At 69.5% G+C, this 23,047-nt stretch overlaps 2 protein-coding genes across 8 annotated transcripts; one reads left to right on the top strand and one right to left on the bottom strand.

Moving 5' to 3' along the window:
* Nucleotides 1–3,388: 3,388 nt before the first annotated feature.
* On the bottom strand, nucleotides 3,389–15,213 carry ANO8 (anoctamin 8). 7 transcript variants are annotated; one of them, XM_063358057.1, is made up of 18 exons: nucleotides 14,927–15,213; nucleotides 12,014–12,124; nucleotides 11,714–11,846; nucleotides 11,500–11,638; nucleotides 10,863–10,959; nucleotides 10,392–10,508; nucleotides 10,161–10,288; nucleotides 9,749–9,931; nucleotides 9,356–9,508; nucleotides 9,143–9,269; nucleotides 8,985–9,040; nucleotides 8,205–8,279; nucleotides 7,764–7,907; nucleotides 6,127–6,804; nucleotides 5,835–6,026; nucleotides 5,617–5,748; nucleotides 5,163–5,273; nucleotides 3,389–5,035 (listed from the first exon to the last, which is right to left on the bottom strand). In XM_063358057.1, the coding sequence occupies exons 1-18, from the start codon at nucleotides 15,024–15,026 to the stop codon at nucleotides 4,358–4,360; spliced, it is 3,354 nt and encodes a 1,117-aa protein (XP_063214127.1). In that variant the 5' UTR covers nucleotides 15,027–15,213; the 3' UTR covers nucleotides 3,389–4,357. The 7 variants fall into 7 exon arrangements, with proteins under 7 accessions (XP_063214127.1, XP_063214128.1, XP_063214121.1 ...); XM_063358058.1 differs by having other exon boundaries at nucleotides 9,749–9,910; XM_063358051.1 differs by lacking the exon at nucleotides 14,927–15,213 and adding an exon at nucleotides 12,528–12,819.
* A 2,859-nt stretch (nucleotides 15,214–18,072) lies between these two features.
* GTPBP3 (GTP binding protein 3, mitochondrial) lies at nucleotides 18,073–22,300 on the top strand. The gene is made up of 9 exons (XM_063358060.1): nucleotides 18,073–18,204; nucleotides 19,050–19,285; nucleotides 20,288–20,374; nucleotides 20,479–20,681; nucleotides 20,799–20,871; nucleotides 20,972–21,115; nucleotides 21,275–21,440; nucleotides 21,573–21,854; nucleotides 21,976–22,300. Exons 1-9 carry the CDS (start codon nucleotides 18,167–18,169, stop codon nucleotides 22,205–22,207), a joined length of 1,461 nt encoding a protein of 486 aa, XP_063214130.1. The 5' UTR covers nucleotides 18,073–18,166; the 3' UTR covers nucleotides 22,208–22,300.
* Nucleotides 22,301–23,047: the final 747 nt, after the last annotated feature.

Below are 23,047 nucleotides of genomic sequence, written 5' to 3'. Positions count from 1 at the left end.
CGTGTGTGATTTTAGAATTGGGTTGTTCTAGGAATTTTTTAAAAGTAGTTTTGGCAGCCTTAGTGCTTTTTGAGGCGTCTGGGTGGCTTTAACCGTCGTGGTAGAGTGCCAAGTTTTGCCCGTGTAAACCTGAAAGTAAGTATTGAGCTGGCAAGATCAAAGGGCAGCGCTGGTAAAACTTGACCCTATTTCAAATGGGGATTTTGGTTTTATAATAGGCTGAATCAGCCGGGTGACGCGGGGCGGGGGGAGCGGGGCATGCCTGTGGGCCAGCGGTGGCCGCTGCGGTGGCCACCGAGTTTTTCTGCAGGTCGTCCTCTCCTCCTTCCCTTAACCAGCTCCTGGCGGCGTCGGGGGGCGAGAGACGGCCCCGCTCCTCGGCCTGCAGGAGAGCGAAGCTGCCCTCCAGCTGCACGAGGAGGGTGGTAATTTGTCCTTTTTGTGCTCTAACTGCTTTTAATTTCCTCGCCTTCGTGAAGGAAGGAAACTCTCTTCGGCTAGCGGGAACGTTTCACTTCGCCTCGTTGCTACCGGCTCCAGAAACGACTTGTCTGGTTTGCTCTTGGGCGAATCGCGGAGCTGTCGTCCCTGGGATGTTGCTGTTAAACGAGCCCGGTGGGTCGGGGTTTTTTTTTGGAGGTACGATATTAGACAGTTTGACAGGTCAAATATTCCCCCGGCTTTGTTAAGCCGCGTCTGTGTGTGTGTGTGTGTGTGCGCGAAAAGGAGCGAGGGGCCGGGGAGCGCGGAGGCAGCGGCGTGGGCTGGCGGGGAGCGGGACTGGCCCTCGGGGTTCGTTCGGCGGCGGCTCTGGGGGCCGTGGGGTGACTAATGGCTTACTGTAAAACATACAGCCTGAAACGGGGATGGAGGGTCAGAGCTGAGTCACCCCCTCCTCCCTGCTACAGCCGGGCTGCTTTCCGGACGCATTCATTTCGTCTCCAGCAGCGCCCAGCGTGCCGTTAACAGGCTTCTTCGGGTATTTTTAGTTAAACCGCCCAGTCCTCGGCCGGTCGCGCGTCGCAGCTGAGCGTCTGCGAGCGGCTCGGAGTTTCCTGTCGTCCGCAACTGCTTGTATTTAACTCCTCCGGTCCCTCCGGCGCACGCGATCCCGGGCTGGTTTTGGGCAACGCGGTGTTGAGCTCGTGAGTCCGTGTTACTTCCAACCTGTCTTTGCAACTTGAATTGTCCTCCTTTTTTTTTTTTATTTTTTTTCCCAAAAATATTGTCTTTCGTGGGGCTGGGGAGAAGGTGGTTCTTCCCGAAAGCTGGGTGTTGGCAGAAGGGCTGCCCTCGCGGAGCGACTGTAAATACACCGTTAGTCGAATGTCACGGCCGTTCGATTTTTTTTTTTTTTTTTTTTTTTTGGCATTTCTTTTTAAACTATTCCGTGTTTGATACTGTGTATAAATAAATTTGCGGAATTTAGAGGATTACAACTCTCTTCTTTCTTCCTCTACCCGACGACACGCGCGAGAGCCGCGGCCTGGCATCGAACTGCACCGGTGGGGTGCGTCCTTGTGTCACTCTCTGGGAGCTTTGCCCCGCGTTAAGAGGACTGTGAAGGGGTGACAATGTCCCCTCCGTCCCCTCCGTCCCCTCCCCTCCCCCAGGGCCAGGAGACCTGAGCGAGAGGCCCCCGGGCGAGCAATAATTTTACCCCACGCCTCGGGCTTGTTGAAATATATTTTTATTATTTTTTTTTTTTTATTGCATTTCTGCAGGTTTTACAAAAATATGACAAAATAAATTAAAAAGAAATAAATAACCCCCTTCATTTCTTTTCATTTCCAAAGAAATTAAACGCAGCAAGGGGAAAAAAAAAAACCAAAAACACCACCAAACAATAAAAACCCAAAAAAAACCCCAACAAAACAACCTAACTCTTCCCTCCTTTGTACAGTAACTGCCCGGAAGAGTGAGATACCAGAGAGGCGGCTGCTTGTAGAAATATTTTGTAGAGAGAAATGTTTAAAAATGCCCTGGACTTGGGGGGTCCCGGCAGCAGCGGGAGCCTGCCCTCTCCTCCGGCAAGCGCTGCGGGAACGGAGGGTGCCGGCACCGGATGGTAACCGGGACCGTTACTCTCAGGAGGGAAAAACGGGATAAAAGAAACTCCCTTGAAGACGGGTCGCGTGTGTTGGAGTGGGCGGAGGGGAAGGATGGAGAAACTCGAAGAGGTGGAGGAAGGGAGAGGGCTGGCGGGGCGCGGGGCGTCCCCGGGGCTCTGCACAGCCCAGGCAGGGCTGGATCTTTCGGGTTACTTTTCCTCCTGCCATCACTTAACACGATGCTGCTCCCGTTCCGGGGCATGGCTGGGGTGGTGCTGGTCTCGCTGGGTTTCCCAGTACCCCCCACCCCAACCCTGCGTGTCCCAGTTTCCCAGCGCCACGGAGCCCAGCGCTCCCTTTTTTTTTCCTTTCCCCTGGCCTCGGCCCAGAAATCTCTCCCGCATCCTCCGCTCCTCCCGCCCGGGAGCGGCCACGGATGATGCGGGAGGGCGAGGGGGGACACCAGTGTCTCCGTCTGCCCCCGGGGTGGGCTCTGCCCGACCTCCTCCGTGGTGGCCCTGGGGACAACAAAGCCTGTGGCTGTCCCCAGCTGATGGGGGGTGGGGGGGGATCTTGTCCCCTCCGCAGCGCAGGGAGCCCAGAGCATCTCCCTGCCTGCGCTGGACCATCGGCAGCACCTCAGCCCCCTCCTGCCCTTATTGCTGTATAAAATGGCTTGATTTAAAGACCCCCAAAAAAATTTACATGGTGTGGAAATGTGGAAAGAGATGGCGGGGGGCGGGGAAGGGGGGGGAAACAACCTGACATTTTTCTACAGCCCAGGCCTTGGGGAGAGAGGGGCGCAGGGACCCCGTGAGACCACCCAGCCCTGGTCCAGGCACAGTGATGGGGTGGGTGTCCTGTCCCCCCCCCCGCCCAGGCTCCCGGCACCCACCCACCACCCCCCCCCCCCACCCCCACCTCTCCCCTGCTTGCTTTGGAAATGGCGGGGTGGCTGGCGGGCAGAGAGCAGAGCCGGTGGCGAGGGGCAGGAGGGGAGGTGGCAGGGCTGGATTGTCCCCAGCCGGGTCACCCCGTGGCACGGCCTTGGGGCGGGTTAAAGAATTTCAAGCCTATTTCTTTTGACAGGGGTACCATCGCCCCGGCCCGGCCCCTAAAGCGAAGCAGCACCCAGCAGAGCCGCTGAAAAGCCCCCCCACCCCTTTCCCCGCGCAGCCCCGGCGAGGACGGCGGCGGCTGTTAAAGCACTAAGACTAGACCCGGCGACGGCAAAACCTTCGCCCCGGCAGAAGCGAAGCTGCTCCCACCCCCCCCCACCCCAACCCTGCCCTTACGGAGAGCTCGCCTTTCCCCCCCGCAACCCCCACCCCCCAAAAACCCCGGTCCTTCTCCTGGGCTCCAGCGTGTGCCTTATTGCGAAATAATTCCACGAAATAAGAAAGCGGAGAGGGGAAGGGACCGTCCCGGCTCGCGTTGCAGTCGCTGGGGACGTTGCCCGCAGCTGGCCGGGCTCTGCCGACCGCGGCACCGGTGCCAGCTCTCGCCGCCTCGAGCCCTCGGAGGAAGAAGGGGAGAGAGTCGCTCGCGGTGGGTTTTGTTTCGGTTTTAGTGCAAGAAACGCTGCCCATGCATTGGGAATCCAGGTGGCTGGCGCTCGCCGCTCACCCCCCTCCCTCCCGGCCGTCCGGGCTTCGGGCAGGAAAATGTCCCGGTGCTGGGAAGGAATCCCAGCGGAGGCTGCCTGGAGCGGAACGGAGCAGGGCCCCCGGTGCCGGCAGGACCCCGGCGATGGCTGTACGGCAGGGGCTGTAGGCACGGGTGAATCGGGCTCCTCTCGCCGCCATTCCCGCAGTCGCGTTGTCCCTCCGCCATCGGAGATGTGGTGCCGAGCGCGGTGGCTGTTCCGGGTGGATCTGGCAGCACCGAGCTCCCCTCTGGCTGGGCCGCGGCATCTCCCTGTGCCGGCTCCTCGGGGCGGCGGGCGCAGGACGCCGGGCTCGTGGCACGGAGCGTGAGCGTGCGGAGGGACGGAGGATGGAAACCCATCGGGATGCTCCATCCGAGGCCATGGCCGACGGCGCTTCGCTCCGGTGTCCTTGGTGTGGGATCCCTGCCGGCGCTGGGGTCGGGATGGCGGCGGGTGCCAGCGGAGGGGCTGGAGGGACGCGAGGGGACGCGGCAGAGGGGGGAGGGTGCAGAGCGAGGGGCCAGTGCTGGCCCCCGGCGGGCTCAGCCCAGCCCTGCGCTCCCCACGGCGGGGGACGGCGAGGGGAGGCGAGAGGGTGACGATGTCCCCGGCTGCCCGGCGAGGGGAGGGGGCAGCCCCGCTCCCCCCCAAGCTCCGGTTAGAGTTTATAGCCCCCGCTCTCCTCCTCCGCCCGGCTCTCCGGCTCCTCTCGGCCACCCTCCTCCGGCGCTCCGTTGAGATGGGACTTGCTGGGGACCGGCCGCTCGCCCGTGTCCGCCGAGGGGCCGGGCCGGGGTTGGGGGGAGGCGGTGGCCGCGGCGCCGTTGCCCCCGGCCCCTTCGGACTTGCCGAAGTTGAAGAGCTTGCCGGGATTGAATGGCTTGGTGGGTGACTGGACCTTCTCGGTCCCCGCGTCCCGCTTAGTCTCGGGGGATTTGAGGAACTTGAAGCTGAGGAAGCCGGGGAGCTTGTTCTCGCTGCCGGTGGGGGACTGGGGGGACCTGGCGGTGGCCGTGCTGCCGGCCCCGGCCCCCCCGGAGAGGAACTTGCCCTGCAACGGGATGATCTGCTTCAGCTTCATCACGTTGTTGGTGGCCAGCAGGGAGCTGGGGCGCTTGGGCTTGTCGGAGCCGTGCGAGGAACCCCCGGAGCCCTTCCCTTTGCTCTGGCTCTTCTCGTGGGCCGGGTCCTGCCCGGCAGCCTCGGGCTTGGCCTCGTCGCGGCTGGACTCGCGTTCCTTGCGGGCCTGGTACTCGGCGTGCCGCTGCCTCTCCTCCTCCTCCCGCTTGCGCCGCTGCTGCTGCTGGAAGTGGTGCTGCGCCTGCCGCTCGTGCTTCTGTCGACGGGGAGCCCGTCAGCCCCGGGGACACCTCGGGGACACCCCACGGGCACCGGGGAGGGGAGGGGGGTGGTCCCGGCTCCACGCTGGGTCCCGAGGAGGGTCCCAGCCCGGTATCGCCTACCTTGAAGGCCTCGCGGCGCTGGTACTCCAGCTTGGCCATCTCCTCGGCCACCCAGGCGGGGATGTCGGGAATGGCCACTTGGATGATGTACTTCAGGAAGAGGGCGAAGTGCTGCGGGAGGCACGGGGGTCCGGGCTGAGCATCCCCGTCCCTGCCCCGCGGGCACCGCCGCCCCCTCCCGAAATGCACCCCGCAAGGGACGGGGGACCCCAGAGACCCTACAATAACGCCCTGGGGGGGTTCTGGCGTGCCCCCCCCCCCCCCCGCCATTGCATTGCCTGGCAGCACCCGCTGCCCGCAGGGAGCCGCCTGGGGTTGCGGCGGAGGGTTTGGAGGCTCCGTCGGTGGAGGGGAAGGTCTGCGGGAGCCCTTGGCTGTGTGAGGCGAGACGCCGCCTCGTCACCCCCCCGGGAGACCCTACAATAACAGCTGGCAGCGGGCACGAGCCCCGTACCTCCAGCACCACCACGGAGATGATGGCTCCCTCGGGGCTGAGCCAGGGGAAGAGGCGCTGGAGCTGCCCGCACTGGGCGATCAGGTAGCAGTTGACCACGATGGCCAGGACGCCCATGGCCTCCATCACCTTCTGCAAGAGCGACGGAGCCGGGGATGAGCCCCCGGCCAGCCGGGACCCCCGCCAGCCCCCCCTTCCCCCGCCCCCCCCCAGCCCACCTGCCACTGGCCGATGCTCTCGACCCGCTGGCCGAAGGGACGCTGCAGCCCCGTGCACAGCTTGAAGGCGTCGCTGCGGATCTCGATGACGTTGTTGACCAGGGCGCACATGGCGGCCAGGGGGAAGGCGGAGGAGAAGAGCACCACGTAGCCGAACTGGATGAACATCTCCTGATAGTCCTGGAAGGTGTCCTGGGGAGGAAGAAGAGGAGGAAGAGCACGTTACCATGGGGCCGGGGAAGGGGGGCACCACCGCACGCCACCGTCCCCGTGCCCACCGTGGGTCGCTCACCTCGTACTTCTTCATGCAGCTCTCCACCTCCGCCTGCGTCAGCTGCGTGGAGTAGTCCTCCTCCGGCGGGTCGATCCACGACGCCCGGTTGCGTTTCCGCCCTTCCTCCTCACCCTCCTCCTCCTCCCGGCTCTCAGCCGCCCGCCTCCTCCGGCCGCCTGCCCGCGGGACCACCACCGCCGGCTCCGCCGCCTTGACCGGGCTGCCGGGGGGACCTTCGGCCTCCTCCTCATCCTCGCACAGCTCGAAGACGGAGGCGGGGTCCATGCCCTTCTCCACCATGGTGGGGCTGCCCTCCTCCAGGAAGCTCTCGTCCTCGGGGCCGCCGGGCTCCCCGCCGCGCCGCTCCGCCTTCTCGATGAAGCTCACCTTCTTCAGCTTCAGCCCGCAATCCAGGGCGCTCTCCTCCTCCGAGTCCGACTCCCGCCGCTCTTCCTCCTCCTCCTCTTCCTCCGGCACCCCGCACCCGCCGTTCAGACACTTCTTCTCCCCTCGCAGCCCCTCGGGGGGGGCCGGGGGGCGGCGGTGGGAGGCGAGCAGGCGGAGGACGGCGTGGGCGAGCTGGCGGAGGCTGCGGAGGTTGAGGTCCCCCCGGCGCAGCCGCCGGTACAGGTGGGGCTGCGACACCTCCCTGACGTTCTGCAGGAACTGGCGGGTGATGAGCAGCGTGGCCAGCATCTGTGGGGGGGGACACGCTGTCACCCGGGGTCTGGGGACACACAGCACCTCGGGTGATGAGCAGCGTGGCCAGCATCTGTGGGGGGGGACACGCTGTCACCCGGGGTCTGGGGACACACAGCACCTCGGGTGATGAGCAGCGTGGCCAGCATCTGTGGGGGGGGACACGCTGTCACCCGGGGTCTGGGGACACACAGCACCTCGGGCGATGAGCAGCGGGGCCAGTATCTGTGTGGGGGGACGTGGGGGCCACACTATCACCTGGGGAGGGGGGACACAGCACCTCGGGTGATGAGCAGCATGGCCAACATCCATGTGGGGACACGTGGGGGGCACGCTGTCACCCAAGGTTTGGAGACACAGCACCTCAGGTGGCAAGCAGCGTGGCCAGCATCCGTGTGGGGCCACACAGGGGGCTCACTGTCACCCAGGTTTGGGGACACGGCACCTCGGGTGGTGAGCAGCGTGGCCAGTATCTGTGCAGAGGGCCACGCTGTCACCCGGGGAGGGGGGACACGGCACCTCGGGTGAGGAGCAGCGTGGCCAGCATCCGTGTGGGGACACACGGCGCGGCCACGCTGCAGCCCAGGGTTTGGGGACACAGCACCTGGGGCGGGCTCTGTGTGTCCCTGCATCCCCACCTCGCCTGCCCCCCGGGGGGTCCCCGCTCCTCCCCGTAGGCGAGCAGGACACCCAAGCCCGGTGTCCCCCCACTCTGTGACACCCACACACACACCCACACCCACACACACACCCCGCGTTGGTGACGACAGATGGGATGGGACCTCAGCGGCGCTGGGGTCCCGTGTGCCACCGCCAGCCGGGGCTGGGGACACCCGTGTCCCTCCCGGGGGCGGCGGGCGTCCTGGGGTGGGATGTGAAGGGTTGGGGTGTTGGGGGGATGCCCGACCCCCCCCGCCCCCGCCCCCCGCCTCCCCTTACCCCCTCCCCGCTCCTACTTTGGATACTCCCAGTCTCCAGCAAAAGCCCAGGAGGCCCTTAAAGAAGATGAGGGAGAGGTGGAGGTGGAGGAGGATGAAGGGAAGGAGAGCCTCTTTGAGCTGACGCACGAGGCTTTGGGAGAGAGAGAAGATGAGCAGGAGCTGCGGAAGGGACAGAAGAACAGACAGACAGACAGACAGAGAGAGGCCGTGAGCGGCGGCGGGAGCTGGGGACCCGGCGCAGCCTCCGGCCGGCAGCCAGGGACCGCGGCGGGGGCGTGCGGGGACACCGGCCCCCCGGTTTTTTGGGGGGGGGGTGTGTAGGGTGTTGGGGGAGACGGGACGGGACACGATGGCAAGGGTGGGTCGAGGACATCCGTCTGTCCGTCTGGGCGATGCTGGGGAGAGGGCGGGGGGGGGCTCAAGCCGGCCCCGCCGCCCCCGGGCACGGCCCCTTACCTCCTTCAGCCGCTCCATGTCTTTGAGGTAGAAACCGATGTAGAAAAGACTCAGGTATGAATTTACAAACTGAAACTGGGGGGAAAACGGCGGGGGGGGGCATGTGTGTGAATGTGGGGCAGCCGCTGGGACCCACCCCGGACCCCTCCGTGTCCCCCCCGACACCTCTGTGTCCCCCAGCTCCTCTGTGTCCCCCCAACTCCTACATGTCCCCCTGACCTCTCCGTGTCTCCTCTGACCCCTCCGTGTCCCCCCAGCTCCTCTGTGTCCCCCCCAGCCCCTCCATGTGTCCCCAACTCCTACATGTCCCCCCGACCCCTACGCATCCCCCCCCGACCCCTCCGTGTCCCCCCGGCCCCTCCGTGTGTCCCCCGCTCCTACACGTTCCCCTGACCCCTCCGTGTCCCCCCAGCTCCTCTGTGTCCCCCCCAGCCCCTCCATGTGTCCCCAACTCCTACATGTCCCCCTGACCCCTCTGTGTCTCCTCTGACCCCCGCCGTGTCCCCCAGCTCCTCCATGTCTCCCCGACCCCTCCATTTCCCTCTGACCCCTCCGTGTCCCCCCCCGGCCACTCCATGTCCCCCAGCCCCTCCGTGTGTCCCCCCAGCCCCTCCGTGTCCCCCCTGACCTCTCCATGTCTCCACCAGCCCCTCCGTGTGTCCCCCCCCGACACCTCAGTGTCTCCCCAGCCCCTCCGCGTCCCCCCGCCCCGTCCCCTCCGTGTGTCCCCCCAGCCCCTCCGCGTGTCCCCCCCCGTCCCCTCCGTGTGTCCCCCCTCACCAGGACGATTTTGATGATGAGGTGTTTCTCGTAGGCACTCTGCAGGCGGTAGTTCTCTGCAAAGCATCCAGGGAGGGGAGGGGGGTTCAGGGGGGGGCTCGGGGGTGGGGTGGGGTGGTCCCAGCTCCCAACCCTGCCAGTGCCCCCCCCCCGCGCACCCATATCGTTCAGCCAGTAGGCGATCTTCTTGTAAACCTCGTCGCAGGCGGTGACGATGACGGCCAGGACGATTTTGGGGAGGAAACGGATGATGCGGGGCAGCTCCTGGATGCTCAGCACGAACTCCTGCGGGGAGGGGGACGGGGAGGGGGGTCAGCGTCACGGGGCGGGGGGCCGGCAGCCCGGCGGGCGCGGGCGGGATGAGCACCCACCTGGAGCTGGAAGCAGCCCAGCATGAGGAGGAAGACGAAGGAGAGGCAGGCGAGGCAGACGGGGAGGCTGACCAGGCACTGGAAGAGCAGGCGCTTCCACGGCGGGTAATAAAACTCCTCCGCGCTGGTCACGGGGCTGATTCTCTTAATGCCCTAATGGGGACGGGGCGGGGGGCGCCACACGGCAGCGTGTCACCCTCCCCACGGCGGGGAGGCCCACGGAATCCCTCCGTGACCCCAGCGCAGACCCCCCCGTCGGGTGCCGTGAAGGTGCCGGTTCTCTGCGCTGAGCCTGGGTGGCTCTTTGGGGTCGGTGGCGGCGGGGATGGGGGGAACAACCAGCCCCGGGGACCCCCTCCACAGGCATGGGAATGCCTCCCCCCCGGGGCTCACCCGGAACTGGGGCCGGGGCTCCTCGATGGATTCGGCTGGGGTGTCCAACGTCCCCCACTTGTAGGCGAACTCGGCCCCGCGGCGCTTCCACTCCTCGAGGAAGAGGGTGGACCAGATGACGTTGAAGATGGCGAAGACCACGCAGCAGATGTCCTGGCTGGTCTGCGGGACGGATGGCACCAACTGCACCGGGGTCGGTCCCCTCCTGTCCCCGACACACCCCCCACCCCCCCACCATAGCCCTGGGGAAGCCGCACGGTGCTGCCCCGGCCCCGCCACCGTGGGATCGGGACCCTCCCAGCTCCGCAGCGTTAAAGCATCATAGGGAAAGCCCGGAGCAAGGAGGGATGGAAAAAAAACCCCCCACGGCCCCCAAACGCGGGGATTTACCCCATTTCCCGCCCCCTCTCACCTGGTCGCTCTCGGTGAAGGTGTAGAGGATGGAGCCGAAGACGGCGGGGTACACCATGGCCGAGGTGTAGAAGCCCAGCCAGGCGAAATACATGGCGATTTTCACCCCGAAGTAGTCGCAGATCTCATCTGCGGGGGCCCAAGCGGGTGTAAGGGGGGCGGGGGGGGGGGGCCAGGACCCCCAAACCTCCCCCCCATGCCACCCCCCACCGCCTCCTCCCCGGCACCTTACCCAGCGGCTGGGCCTCGCAGACCGCCTGCACCCAGGACTTCATCAGCCGCTTGAGGATCCTCTGCTCGTGCAGGGGGAAGACCTGCTGGATGACGCCGCGGGCCGCCAGCTCCGGGACTGCGCCGTGGGGACACGGGGTGAGGGACGGGGCCGCGGGGACACTGCCAAACGTGTCCCCAGATGACCCTGGCGCGGTGGGTTTTGGGACAGGGACAGTGCGGGGGACGGGTTTGGGGGGGGGACGGTGGCACATCGGGGCTCGGTGCCCAACCCTGGCACTGCACGGCCACCACGTGGCGCGGCCACCGCGCACCCACCGGCCCCGGGGACAGGGACGCGGGGTGACAAGGGACCCTCGCTGGGCTTGTGTCCTCCAGGGACCCCCACGGCACGGCTTGGGGACAGGCTGGGCAGAGGGAGCGGGGCAGTGGGGTGGCACTGCCGTGCCGTGCCGTGCCGTGCCGTACTCACTGATGGGCTGCCCCTCGAGGAAGTGGATGTTGTGCAGCGACTCGCCCTGCTTGGCGCGCAGGTTCTCCAGCCAGTACCTGATGATGTTTTGCCGTTCCTGCGGCACCGCAGCGGGGTTGAGCCCCCGGCGATGGTCCCACCGCCCGGCCCCTCTCCTGCCACACCTGCGTCCCCAGCCCCTGCCCCTCTCCCGTCCCCTCCCCCCCCCCCACCCGCCTTGTCCCCAGCTTGGGGGACGGCTGGATCGGTGCCCAGCTGGGCTGGGGACCCCTGGTCCCCTTATTCGCTTGGGGAGGGGGAGAGGACCTGCCTTCTCTGCCCCATGGCCCTGCATCCCTGCCCCACATCCCCGCACCCCTGTATCCCCGCATCCCCACACCCCTGCATCCCCGCATCCCCTCCCTGCATCCTCACATCCCTGTATCCCCGCATCCCTGCCCCACATCCCCACATCCCTGCCCCACATCCCCGCCCAGCATCCCCACACTCCTGTATCCCTGCATCCCTGCCCTGCGTCCTCACATCCCTGTATCCCCGCATCCCTGCCCAGCATCCCCACATCCCTGTATTCCTGCATCCCAGCATCCCCACATCCCTGCATCCCTGCCCAGCATCCCCACATCCCTCATCATCCCACCTGAGAGGTGAAGAAGTAAAGCTCGTTCTCGATGTTCTCGTAGATGTAGTCCTCCTCGCAGGAGAAGCTCCGCATCCCGCCACCGAACTCGGCTTTCACCGGCTTCCGCAGCCCGATCTCATCGGCCCCACGCAGCAAACTGCAGGGAGAGGGGACGCAGCTGGGGCCACAGCGGGGGCCGCGGCGGGGGCTGGGGGGGCGGCCGGGACCCTACCTCTCGTAGGTGGCGGTGACGAAGAAGGCGTAGACGCGGGTGTGCTTGTGGTGCCGGACCTGGACGATGAGCTCGGGGATGCCGAGGCGGATGTGGTTCAGGAGCCAGAGCAGCGTGTGGTCATCGGTGGTGTCTGGACGACACCGGTCAGCACCGCGGCGGGGACCGGGGCGTCCGCGTCTCCCAGCACAGCCCACCCCGGTCCCCATCCCTCCCCACGCCCCCCCATCCCCGCCGCAGCCCCCCGCCGCCATCCCGGTGCTCCACACCCGGCCCCGGCCACCGCGGGCATCTCCCTACCCGGGAAGGTCATGAGCACGTCGCAGTTTTCCGTGGGCACCGTCTTCATCCAGGCTTTGTGGGACATGATGTAGCGCCCGGCCTGGAGCAGCCGCTTCCCAAAGAGCTTATCTGCCGCAGGGAGGGATGGAAGGAGGGAGGGGGTGAGCAGCCGCGGGACCCCACGGAGCATCCCCCCCACCCGCAGCCCTGCGCCCATCCTCCCACCCACGCCACGAGACCCCGAAGCACCGACGACTCAGCTGCCGGCGCGCGGGTTGGGTGCGGGGAACCCCGGCGTGTCGCCGGCGGTGGCTGTCCCCAGCAGTGGCCATGGCAGTGGGTCATGGCCCCGCTCCTGGTGACGCTGGCCCCGGCTCGGGTTTCTCCTTCGGCAGCTCAGGGTGCCCAAAAAGGCCCCGACAGCTGCCGGGGAGGAGCCGGTGGCATGTCCTGGCACCCCTGGGGTGCCGGCTGCCGCAAGGTGCCCCTGGGTGCCCCCCAGGCACCCCCCCCCACCACCACCACCGCTCACCTCTGCCCGCAGCCCCTCGGCAGGGCCGGGATCCGGCAGGGCCGCGGCTCCGGGAGATGGGAAACCGCAGGAAAAATGGGGAGAGCAAAAAAGCAGCCGGTCTCCATGGAAACCCGGGGAGGCCCCGCGCCGCCGCCGTGAGGCGGGATGGGGACGGTCCCCAGGGTCCCCTCGTCACCCCCCGACGGGGGCCAGCGCAGGGACGTGGTCCCTGTCCTGCTGCGGGGTGCCCACGCCATGGGGACACGCCGTCCCCATGCCCAGCGTCCCCATCGCACCTCCCAGGGAGGACGGGGACAAGGCGCATCCCAAAACGCTGCCCGGAGCCGGCAGGGAGAGCAGGATGGGGGTCCCCGATGGTGCTGGGAGGGGGGGGGGCTCCCCCTGTGGGACCCCGTTTCTCCCTGCCCCACACTGGCAGCGTGTCCAGCCACCTCCCTGCCTCAGTTTCCCCTCCCAAGCCAGGGTGGCAGAGCCAGGACGGGGCGGGAGGATGGACGCCCAGGGGACGTCACGGCCGCTCCAGCTGCCCCAGGGCTGGGAAGGTCCCGGGGCCCCGGAAACGCCGCTCACACCAGGACCTGCCGTCCCCGAAAAACAGGAAACGCCAAACCTGCTCCGGCAGCTCATCCCAGGGGATGCACGCCGGCTCCCGGCACCCCCGGAACACCCTGGGCTGGGGGGGAGCAGAGCAGCCCCCCCAACCCGCCAACCAGGCTGAGACCTGACAAACTCATCGCCTGAGCTGCCGTCGGGAAGGGGCCGCGGCGCCGGGCTCTGAAAGGCCGCCCTGTCCTGGCACCGTGGGCGAAAGCCGGGGCTGGCACCGGGCTGCCAGCCAGCCGCCCCCAGAGCGGGGCCGATCCTGTCCCCCCCCAGCCGGGGGGCCACATCCCGCACCTCGGCCTCGGGACTGGCGGTGCTGGTGGCGGGGGCTCGGCCGCGCTCGCCGGGCAGCTCGCCGACGCCGGCAGGGTGAGCTCACCCACCCTGAATTATTTAGGCCCCAGCGGGAACGGTGTAACCCAGCCGGGCAGCGGGGTGGGGGCACCGGGGGGGGCCCAGCCGGGCAGCAGGGGAGGCAGCGGGGGGATGGCGGGTGGGTGCCCGCCCCAAGGCTCTGGGTGCAGGAGGGTTTTTCCTGCCCAAGGTCAAGGGAAAAGACGCGGGGGAGGCACAGCGGGGTCTCCAGTGCCGCTCCTGCCCCCCCCCGGTTTTGGCTGGGCATGGGGAGGGGGGGGGACGGAGCCTGCCTTCGCCCCACTCCAGCCACAGGGTCCTCATCCCGCTGCCAGCGACAGCGGCCCCCGGCCCCCTCCCAGCAGCCGAACCGGCACGCGGGGTCCGCCGGCGGTGAGCGGGGATGGAGCCCCCCCCGGCATCCCATCCCGAGCCCTGTGTCCCCCCCCCTTATCCCCGCGGCTCCCCGCTCCCCCCGGCGTGCCGAGGCTGTGCCGCTCACCTTGGCTCCCCAGGATAAGGTCACGGGAGCTGCAGCGTGCCGGGGACGGGCACGGCACTGCCCCACCGCCGAGCGGAGCCCGTGGCCGCCGGGCAAGGAGGCATGTGGGGGAGCGGCGATGCCACCCGCCGTCCCCGGGGAGGGGGACACAAAATGGGTCACCCTCCCGCAGGCAGGAGTCGCGCTCGGCTGCACGGCGGGCAGCAGGCCCTGCCTGCGCTGCCTCGGCCCGGGGACCCCAACCCGGCCATGGCCACGACCGTGGGGACGTCACCCGCCCCCAGGGCCATGCAGGGGGGGACCCCAACCCCAGCTGGGGGACCCCAACCCAAAGTCCCCGTCCTGCACCCGCTGCCCAGCTCCGCCCCAGCGGGGCCCTGGGGGGCACGGAGGTGATCTGGGGGGAGTGTGTGTGTGTGTGGGGGCATGGGCCTGTCCTGGGGGGGGGCAAGCGGACCTTCCCGGGGGGCTGCATGGCCTGGAGGTGACAGTGGGAGGTGTGCGGTGCTGGGGAGGTCACGGCCACGTCCTCGGGGACACCGACCTGTGGGTGGACCCCATCCCGGCGGGGGGGCACGGACCAGTCCCGGGGAGGGGACGGACGCACAGCCACGATCCCCGGAGGACCATATCCCCCCCCCCCTGGGGCGCGGGGACGGGACCCCCGGGTGGGGGGGGCACAGAGCTGTCGTTGGGGGGGTGCAGGGAGCCCTCCGGTGGGGTGCTCAGAGCCCCCGCGGGGCCACGGCCCCCCCCCAACCTCGCCGCGTCCCCGGGGAGCCGCATCCCGGCCGAGCCCCGCCGACATCCGCAGCGAGCCGCAGGGAGCTGCCCCCCCCCGCCCCCGCAACCCCCCCGCAGCCGCCGCCCGCAGCCCCGACCCGACCCCGGCGGCGGGGGCCTTTCTCCCCCCGCTTTCCCACCGGTGCCACCTTACCCAGGACGCCGGTGGGGGCCGCCGGTTCCGTTCGTTCCTCGCCAGCCGCGGCCCGCCGGGGCCGGTCGCCGTCCTGCGTTGCCACCGGCGGCTCGGGCATGGTGCGGGGCTCGGCGGCGGCTGGGCGGCGGGGGCCGGTGCATGGGGGCCGCCGCCGCGGCTCCGGGCTCGGGGCCGGGGCCGCCGGTGCCTCCCGAGCCGCCGGTGCCGCCGCCGCCGCCGCCGCCGCCGCCGGGCTGGAGGAGGGACAAAGGCGGCGGAGCGGAGCGCGGCGCTCCCGGCCCCTTTAATTGTCTGCTCGGTCGCCGGCCCCCCCCCCCCCCCCCCACGCCCCGCCAGCGCCGGTCGCACCGGCCACGCGTGTCCGGCCGCGCCCCGTGGGGTGGTCCTGCGGGCGGCGGCCCCCCCCCCCGGCAGGGAAGGGGGGGGGGGTTACGGAGCATCCCGGTCACAGCATCCCCCCCCAACACCCCGCCAGCCCCACCCTGGGCTGCCCCACATCCCGGCATCACCCCCCCCCCCTTCCGAATCTGCCTCAGGTCCCCAGCGTCCTTGCCCCCCCCGAAGCTTCCCCACATCCCCAGCATCCCCCCCTGGACTGCCCCACATCCCAGCATCTCTCTCCGCACCCCCTCCCGGGGCTGCCCCACGTCCCCCGCATCCCCCCCGCGCCCCCCCGGCCCGGCCCGGTGCCCAGCGCCGCGGGTCAGGCCGTTCCCTGGAGCTCCGCGGGGGGGGCAGGCCGGTAACCCGAGCGGAGCTGCACGCTGCTTCCCTGACCTTTTGGGAGCGGCCCCCCCATCCCCTCCCAACCTGGCCCCATTCACTGGGGGGGACCCCCCCACACCCCCTCCCCACACCCCCTCCCCACACCCCCTCCCCACACCCTCCCCACACCCCCCCCGGGGTTCTAGGGCCAGGCACAGCCCCCCCTCCATGCGCCCCCCAGCAGTGTGGGCATTGGGGTGGGGGGGTGACACCCCTGTGCCAGGTCCCCCCTCGCCCCCCCCCCCCCAGCTCCGTGCACGCCCGCGGCTATTTTGGGGCAGGGGCTGGGTGCCAGCACGGATGAAGGGTGCCACAAGGAGCCGTCCCCCCCCGCTGGCATCTGCCTGTCGCCAGCTGGATGGGGGGGGACACACAGGCTGGCGCATCGCCCAGGCCAGGCCTGGCCACCGGCCATGTCTTGGCTGGACACAGGGTGCTCCCCCCCATCCAGGGGGTCCAGCAGAGCCTGAAACCCCCCCTTGACCCCCCGGGATGCCCGTTGGGGAGTGTCTAGCTGCCGGGGGGAGAGAAAGGCTGAGCTGCTCAGAACCGGGGGGCAAGGGGAGGGGGCACAAGGAAAAGCTGCTGCACCCCAGGGTGGGGAGTGGATGCGGGGGGTCTGCGGGGGGGTGCGGGGCTGTGTGTGTGCACCCCAGGACCCCGAAGCCCCCCCAGAGACACCCGCCGCCCCGTCCCCAGAGCTGATGGTCTCTGCTGTGGCTCCTCCTCTGGGTTCCCGTCCCTCGTCCCTGGCCCATGGAGGGGGGCTGGGGGGGTTTGGGGGTGTCCGCAGGGATTTAGCAGAGGAGGAGGTGTTGATGGGTCTCCAGCATCCCGGGGATTCCAGCATCCCTGCCCACATCCCTGCCTGCATCCTGGGGATTCCAGTGTCCCTGCCTGCATCCTGGGGATTCCAGCATCCCTGCCTGCATCCCTGCCTGCATCCCTGACAGCATCCCAGGGATTCTAGCATCCCTGCCTGCAACTTGGGAGTTCCAGCATCCCTGCCTGCATCCCTGCCTGTATCCCTGCCTGCATCCCAGGGATTCCAGCGTCTCTGCCAGCACCCCGGGGATTCCAGCATCCCTGCCTGCATCCCTGCCTGCATCCCTGCCTGCATCCCTGCCTGCATCCCGGCCATGCTGCTGCTCGCTCCTCCCTGCTCCAGCGCCTTTGTCTGCATGGCCGTCCCCGCTGTTCCCCCCCGGCCCCCGCCACCGCAGCGGCCCACAGCCCTCCCCGGGCCCCAGCCCACCCAAACCCACTGCAAACCAGGCCGAGATTTTGGGGACCGTGAAAGGAGACACCCCCCCCCAGAGCAGGGGGGACCCCATAGGAGACCCCCAGGGCAGGGGGGACCCCATTGTTCCGGCTGCCCACACCCCAGTCCCAGCGCACCAACCGGTTCTCCCCCCCCAGCCCAGGACATGGTCCATGAGCAGGAGGGGATGGGATGGGGACAGGGATGGGGTCCCCCCACCCCGGGCAGGGACGGGGTGCGGGATGGGGAGGGGGACAGGGAATGGGGTGGGCAGCGGGATGGGGAATGGGATAGAGGGTGGGATGGGGAGTGGGTACCACACCGTGATGCTACTTGGGGAAAACTTCTCTGGTTCATGGAGCGGGGGCTGCGGGGGGTGCTCCCCCCTCGGCACACAGTTTGGGGGAACCCCCCACCCCCCAGGTCAGTCTCGGCCCCCACGGCGGGACTGAGACCCCCGGGACGCGGTGGGGGCTCCCCGGGGAAGGGCAGCTCCGGCTTGGCTGCGTGCGGAGCAGCCTCGGGGTGCGGGGGTGCCCAGCGCAGGGACCCCCCCCCCACCACCAGGGTGAGCAGGGGTCCCCGAAAAGCCCAAGCGCTCCTGGACAGCCTGTGTCGCAGTGGGGACAAGGGAACCCCCCCACCCCCGAGGGCCGGGGACACCGGTGGGTGCAGAGGGGACGGGGCGGGGGTGCCATGGGGGTGCTGCCCCCCCAGCTCGGGACACGGGGACCCCCCAGCTTAGGGTCCTGCGGCGCTGGGGGTTATATTTAGGGTGCAGCCGGGGGTGTCGGATGTCCGGCCCCACACCCGCAGGGCTGTACCGCAATATCTGGGGGTGCCCCCCAGCCGCTGCACCCCCGCACCCCGCTGGGGCAGCACCCCAAGGGGGGGAAGCGGGTGTGCAGAGCCTCGGGGGGACCGGGGCGGGGGGGCTGCAGCCCAGCAGCACTGATCCCCCCGGCGGGGACGGGCCGGGACCCCCGGGGGGGGACACGGGCAGGGACGCCCGGGCACGGCCGTGCCCCACGCCGGGCGGAAGCAATGGACTCCAGCGCAGCCTCAGACGTCGCGGCGTCGTGCCTGGGCGGCTGACCAATCAGAAGTGCGATTGCAGGTATAAAGGCCCGCCCTTCGCCGGCGCTCCGGCCAATCGGCGCCCGCGGGTGGGCGGGGCCAGGCGCCTGCGCTGAGGCCGCGGCGGGGGGCTGATGGCGCTGCGCAGGGCGCTGAGCGCGGCGGGACGCAGGTGGGGGCACCTTGGGGAGGGGGTTCCCGGGGTGGGGGGCACCTTTTTGGGGGGGGCGGCTTGAGGAGGGGGTGTACGGGAGGGGGTGCGCCTGGGGCTGGAGGTACCGCGGTGTAGGGGGGGTGCGTGGGGAGGGGGCGCATGGAGAGGGGGTGCACCTGGAGAAGGGGGTTCGTGGGGAGGGGGTGCATGGGGAGGGGGTGCACCTGGAGAAGGGGGTTCGTGGGGAGGGGGTGCACCTAGAGAAGGGGGTGCATGGGGAGGGGGTGCACCTGGGGAAGGGGAAGCACCTGGGGAGGGGGTGCACCTAGAGGAGGGGGTGCATGGGGAGGGGGTGCACCTGGGGAGGGGGGTGCATGGGAAGGGGGAGCACCTGGAGGTGGGGGTGCGCAGGGAGGGAGTGCACCATCATGGGGGGTGGCGGGGGTGCACAGGGAAAGGGGGGTGCGCCCTGGTGCCTGGGCGGGGGGGGGGGGGGGGGTTGTATGGGGTGGGGATGCACCCCAAAGCGGAGGGGTGCGCGTGGGGAGGGGGCTGCGCACGGAGGGGGCTGCACCTTCAGGACTGGGGGGGCTTCAGGGGGGAGATGGGTGCACCCCCAAGCTGGGGTGGGGGGCTGCAGAAGGAGGGGGTACACCCGAGCATCTTGGGGGGGGGGGGGGGGCATAGGAAGGGGTCTGCACGGAGTGGGAGCCCCCTCGGGTCTGCGGGGTGCACGGGGAGGGGTCCTGCGGGCTGAATGGGGGGGGTACATCCCTGCACCCTCTCTGCCCCACTTGGGGGGTGTGGATAGGGCCCCCCCCACACCTCTGCACCCCCTCTCCGGGCTGCCTGCCCCTTCGCAGGTGGGCGCGGGGCCTGTGCTCGGCGGCGTGGGGGGACACCATCTTCGCCCTCTCCTCGGGCCACGGGCGGTGCGGGGTGGCCGTCATCCGCACCAGCGGGCCGGGCAGCCGCGGGGCCCTGCAGAGCCTCACCGGCCCCCCCGAGCTGCCCCCGCCCCGCGTCCTGACCCTGCGGCGCATCCGCGACCCCGACACCGCCGAGACCCTCGACCGTGGCCTCGTCGTCTGGTTCGCAGGTGGGCTGGGCATCGGGTCGCGGTGCCCTATGGGGGGGTCTTGATGCCTGGTGAGGGGTCTCGGTGCCCTGTGGGGGGGTCTTGATGCCTGGTGAGGGGTCCTGGTGCCCTATGGGGACATCTCGGTGCCTGGTGAGGGGTCTCGGTGTCCTATGGGGTCATCTCGGTGCCTGGTGAGGGGTCTCGGTGCCCTATGGGGACATCTCGGTGCCTGGTGAGGGGTCTCGGTGCCCTATGGGGACATCTCGGTGCCTGGTGAGGGGTCTCGGTGTCCTGTGAGGGGTCTCGGTGCCTGGTGAGGGGTCTCGGTGCCCTATGGGGGGGTCTCGGTGCCTCGTGAGAGGTCTTGGTGCCCTATGGGGACATCTCGGTGCCTGGTGAGGGGTCTCGGTGCCCTATGGGGGGGTCTCGGTGCCTCGTGAGAGGTCTTGGTGCCCTATAGGGGGGGTCTCAATCCCTTCTGAGGGGTCTCGGTGCTCTATGGGGGGGGGGGGTCTCAATGCCTGGTGAGGGGTCTCGGTGCCCTATGGGGGGGTCTCAGTGCCTCATGAGGGATCTCGGTGCCCTATGGTGGGGGGGTCTCAATCCCTTGTTGAGGGGTCTCGGTGCCCTGTGGGGGGGGTGGGTCTCAATGCCTGGTGAGAGGTCTTGGTGCCCTGTGGGGGGGTCTCGGTGCCCTATGGAGGGGGTGTCAGTGCCTGGTGAGGGGTCTTTGTGCCCTACATGGGGGTCTCGGTGCCTGACACAGCCCCTCTCAGCTTCCCCGGCACCAGCCGAACGCGGATGCCAGTGGGGACGGTCCCAGCTCAACACTGGCCCCTCGCACCCATCCTGTAGAGCTGCAGCACCGCCAGGGGCGGGGGGGGGGGGTGGTGTCTCTCGCGAGCCCCCCAAAATCCCCTGTGGGGTGAAGGATGCATGCTGCTGCGGGTGGGGAAGGGATGGGGTGTGCTGGTGGGGGGGGCTGGCGGCGGTGGGCTCAGCCGTCCCCCGTCTCAGCAGGTCCCCAGAGCTTCACCGGGGAGGACTGCGCCGAGCTGCACGTGCACGGCGGGCCGGCGGTGGTGAGCGGGGTGCTGCGGGCGCTGGGTGAGGCTCCCCCCGACCCTTCCCCACCCTCCCCTCGGGTCCTGCCCCCCGGGGTTACTGCCGGAGCTCCTCGGGGAGGGGGGCTGATCCGGGGGGGCTGGCAGGACGCTTGCCCGGGTTACGTCCTGCCGAGCCCGGGGAGTTCACGCGCCGAGCCTTCCGCCGCGGGAAGCTGGACCTGACGGCGGCCGAGGGGCTGGGGGACCTGATCCGGGCGGAGACGGAGGCCCAGCGGCGGCAGGCGCTGCGGCAGATGGAGGGCGAGCTGGGCCGGCTCTACCAGCGCTGGAGCCAGACCCTCACCCAGGTAAGGATGGCGGGGGGGCGGGCTGGGATCCGGCCACCTGGGCTCCTCCGCTGGGTCGTGGTGGCTTGGGGCCACGGGGCTGGGCTAGCCCCGCCGACCCCTCCGCTGGCCCCCCAGGCTCTCGCCCACCTTGAAGCCTACATCGACTTCAGCGAGGATGACAACGTGGAGGAAGAGGTCTTGTCCCAAGGTGAGGGCTGGCGGGGGGGGGGGGGCGGCGAGTGGGGGGGCTGGGACACCCCGTCCATGCTGTCGTGTTCCCCCCCCCTCCGCCGTGTCTCTCCCCGCAGTGGATGCCACCGTGCGGGCGCTGGAGCAGGAGATCGGCGCCCACCTGCAAGACGGGCGCCGTGGGGAGCTGCTCCGCGGGGGGGTCCACGCCGTCATCGCCGGCCCCCCCAATGTGGGCAAGAGCAGCCTGCTCAACCTGCTGTGTGAGTGGGGCGCGGGGGGGGGAGTGGGGCAGGGGCTCGCAGCCTGGACGAGTGTCCCCCCTCCCCGGGGGCTGGGAGCCACTGTCCCCGATGCTACGTGGGCAGGGGGGGTCCCCAGCATCATCCCCTGTGCCGTGTGTGTGTGTGTCCCCACCCCAGGCCGGCGTCCGGCAGCCATCGTGTCACCGGTGGCGGGGACGACGCGGGACGTGGTGGAGGTGGCCCTGAACGTGGGTGGTTACCCCCTGGTGCTGAGCGACACGGCCGGGCTCCGCGATGCCACCGACCCCGTCGAGCAGGAGGGGGTCAGCCGCGCGCGGGACCGGTGAGGCTGGGGGGGGGGGGGCGGGGGGGCGGTGGGGGCCGTGCTGTGGGTCCCCCCCACCATCGCAGGGGCTCGGAGGTGGGGGGATGCGTCCCTTTGCCTTACCCTGTCCCCCCCTGTCCCCGCCGGTAGGCTGCAGCAAGCGGACCTGGTGCTGGCCGTGCTGGACGCCGCGGCGGTGCCCCCCGAGCCGGCCGGGCTGGGGGCTGCCCTGGGCTCCCTGCTGCCCCCCGCTACCGCCACCCCCTGCATCCTGGTGCTCAACAAGGCCGACCTCCTGCGGGGGGGCGGGGGGGCCCTGCGTGACGCCTGCGCCCACGGAGACCCCCTGCCCCCCGCCACCCTCCTCTCCTGCAAGACGGGCGAGGGGCTGGACCACCTCCTGGAGCTGCTGGCGCGGCAGCTGGCGCGGCTGTGAGTGCGGGGGACACCGTGGGGACGGGGACGGGGACGGGACGACGACACCAGCCGCCCCATCCCTGCTCTCAGGGGGGGTTGCTCCAGGCTGGTTTTTCCTCCCCCTTCCCCATACAAGGTGCGGAGACCCGCTGGCCGGCTCGCCCAGCCTGACGCAGAGCCGGCACAGCCTCCACCTTGGCGACTGCGCGGCGGCGCTGGCACGCTACGGCCGGGAGCGCCGGCGCGACCTGGGGCTGGCGGCCGAGCGGCTGCGACTGGCGCGGCGGCACCTTGGCCGCATCACCGGCCACGTGGGCGCCGAGGACGTCCTCGACATCATCTTCAGGGACTTCTGCGTTGGCAAGTGAAGGTTGCCGCCCCCACCCCCCACCCCGGGCTGTGCGGTGCCACCAGCGCTGAGGACTGGGGGCGAGGGGGGCTTGTGGCTCCATGCTGGCATTAAACTGTGGTGCCTTTGGTGGCTCTGGTGTCCTTCCCCCTCCCTGATCCCCGGGCCGGGCTGCCGTGTTTTCCTGGCCGGGGGGAGCGTGTCCCGAGCCCCAGACATGGGAAAAAAAAAAAAACACTGGGAGAGGCCCCGTTTCCTGGCCAGGAGAACAAACAAGGAGCTGGAGCGGCTGGAAGGGAAAAGCCACCCCGGGCTTCCCCCCTGGGGCGTCCCCCTCCACCCTGTGGCACGGGGCATGTGGGGCTCGGCATCCCGGCGGGTCCATCCTTGCACCCCCAGCCCTGGGGACACAGCGTGGGGGTCTTGGGGACACCCCCAGCCTGGGGAGCCATGGCATCCCCCCGGCTCTTGCACCCCCCTGTCAGCTTATGGGCTCTGCACCCCCACCGATGGGTGCTCCCTAGGGACCCCCCCTGCTCTCCCACCCCCCCAGCTGGGGCTCCCAGGCTCTGGAAGCGCCTGGTGCTCCGGGGTTAGTTATAGCGGAGCTCCATGAAATCCTCTTCCAGCCGGGCTGTGCGGGGGCCATTGGGACAGAGGGGGAGCCCCCTCCATCACCCCCGGGGTGGGCAGGGACGGGGGGACCCCGCAATGTCCCCATCTTTGGGCAGTGGCGGGAGCGTGGGGTTGCCCGTATCCGGGGAGGGATGCGGGTTGGGGGGGACCCGAATGGCACCTGGGGGCGGAGATGGGGACGTGGTGGGGACGCTTACGTGCCGCCGCCGAGGGACTGGCGTGC

Source organism: Chroicocephalus ridibundus, chromosome 22 (assembly GCF_963924245.1).
Source record: "Chroicocephalus ridibundus chromosome 22, bChrRid1.1, whole genome shotgun sequence".
Taxonomy (NCBI): Eukaryota; Metazoa; Chordata; class Aves; order Charadriiformes; family Laridae; genus Chroicocephalus; species Chroicocephalus ridibundus.
Note: the sequence above shows the minus strand (reverse complement) of the source record. Positions and strands in the feature narration are given on the sequence as shown.

Coding starts and splice junctions, on each gene's coding strand:
- ANO8 (XM_063358056.1), bottom strand. CDS start 12,834: ATGCGCCTTGTCCCCGTCCTCCCTGGGAGGTGCGATGGGGACGCTGGG. Junction 9,041..9,142: donor CTACTGGCTGAACGATATGG/GTGCGCGGGGGG, acceptor GATGCTTTGCAG/AGAACTACCGCCTGCAGAGT. Junction 6,805..8,204: donor ACATGGAGCGGCTGAAGGAG/GTAAGGGGCCGT, acceptor CCCCCCCCACAG/ATGCTGGCCACGCTGCTCAT.
- GTPBP3 (XM_063358060.1), top strand. CDS start 18,167: ATGGCGCTGCGCAGGGCGCTGAGCGCGGCGGGACGCAG. Junction 19,286..20,287: donor CCTCGTCGTCTGGTTCGCAG/GTGGGCTGGGCA, acceptor CCGTCTCAGCAG/GTCCCCAGAGCTTCACCGGG. Junction 20,375..20,478: donor CGGGGTGCTGCGGGCGCTGG/GTGAGGCTCCCC, acceptor GGGGGCTGGCAG/GACGCTTGCCCGGGTTACGT.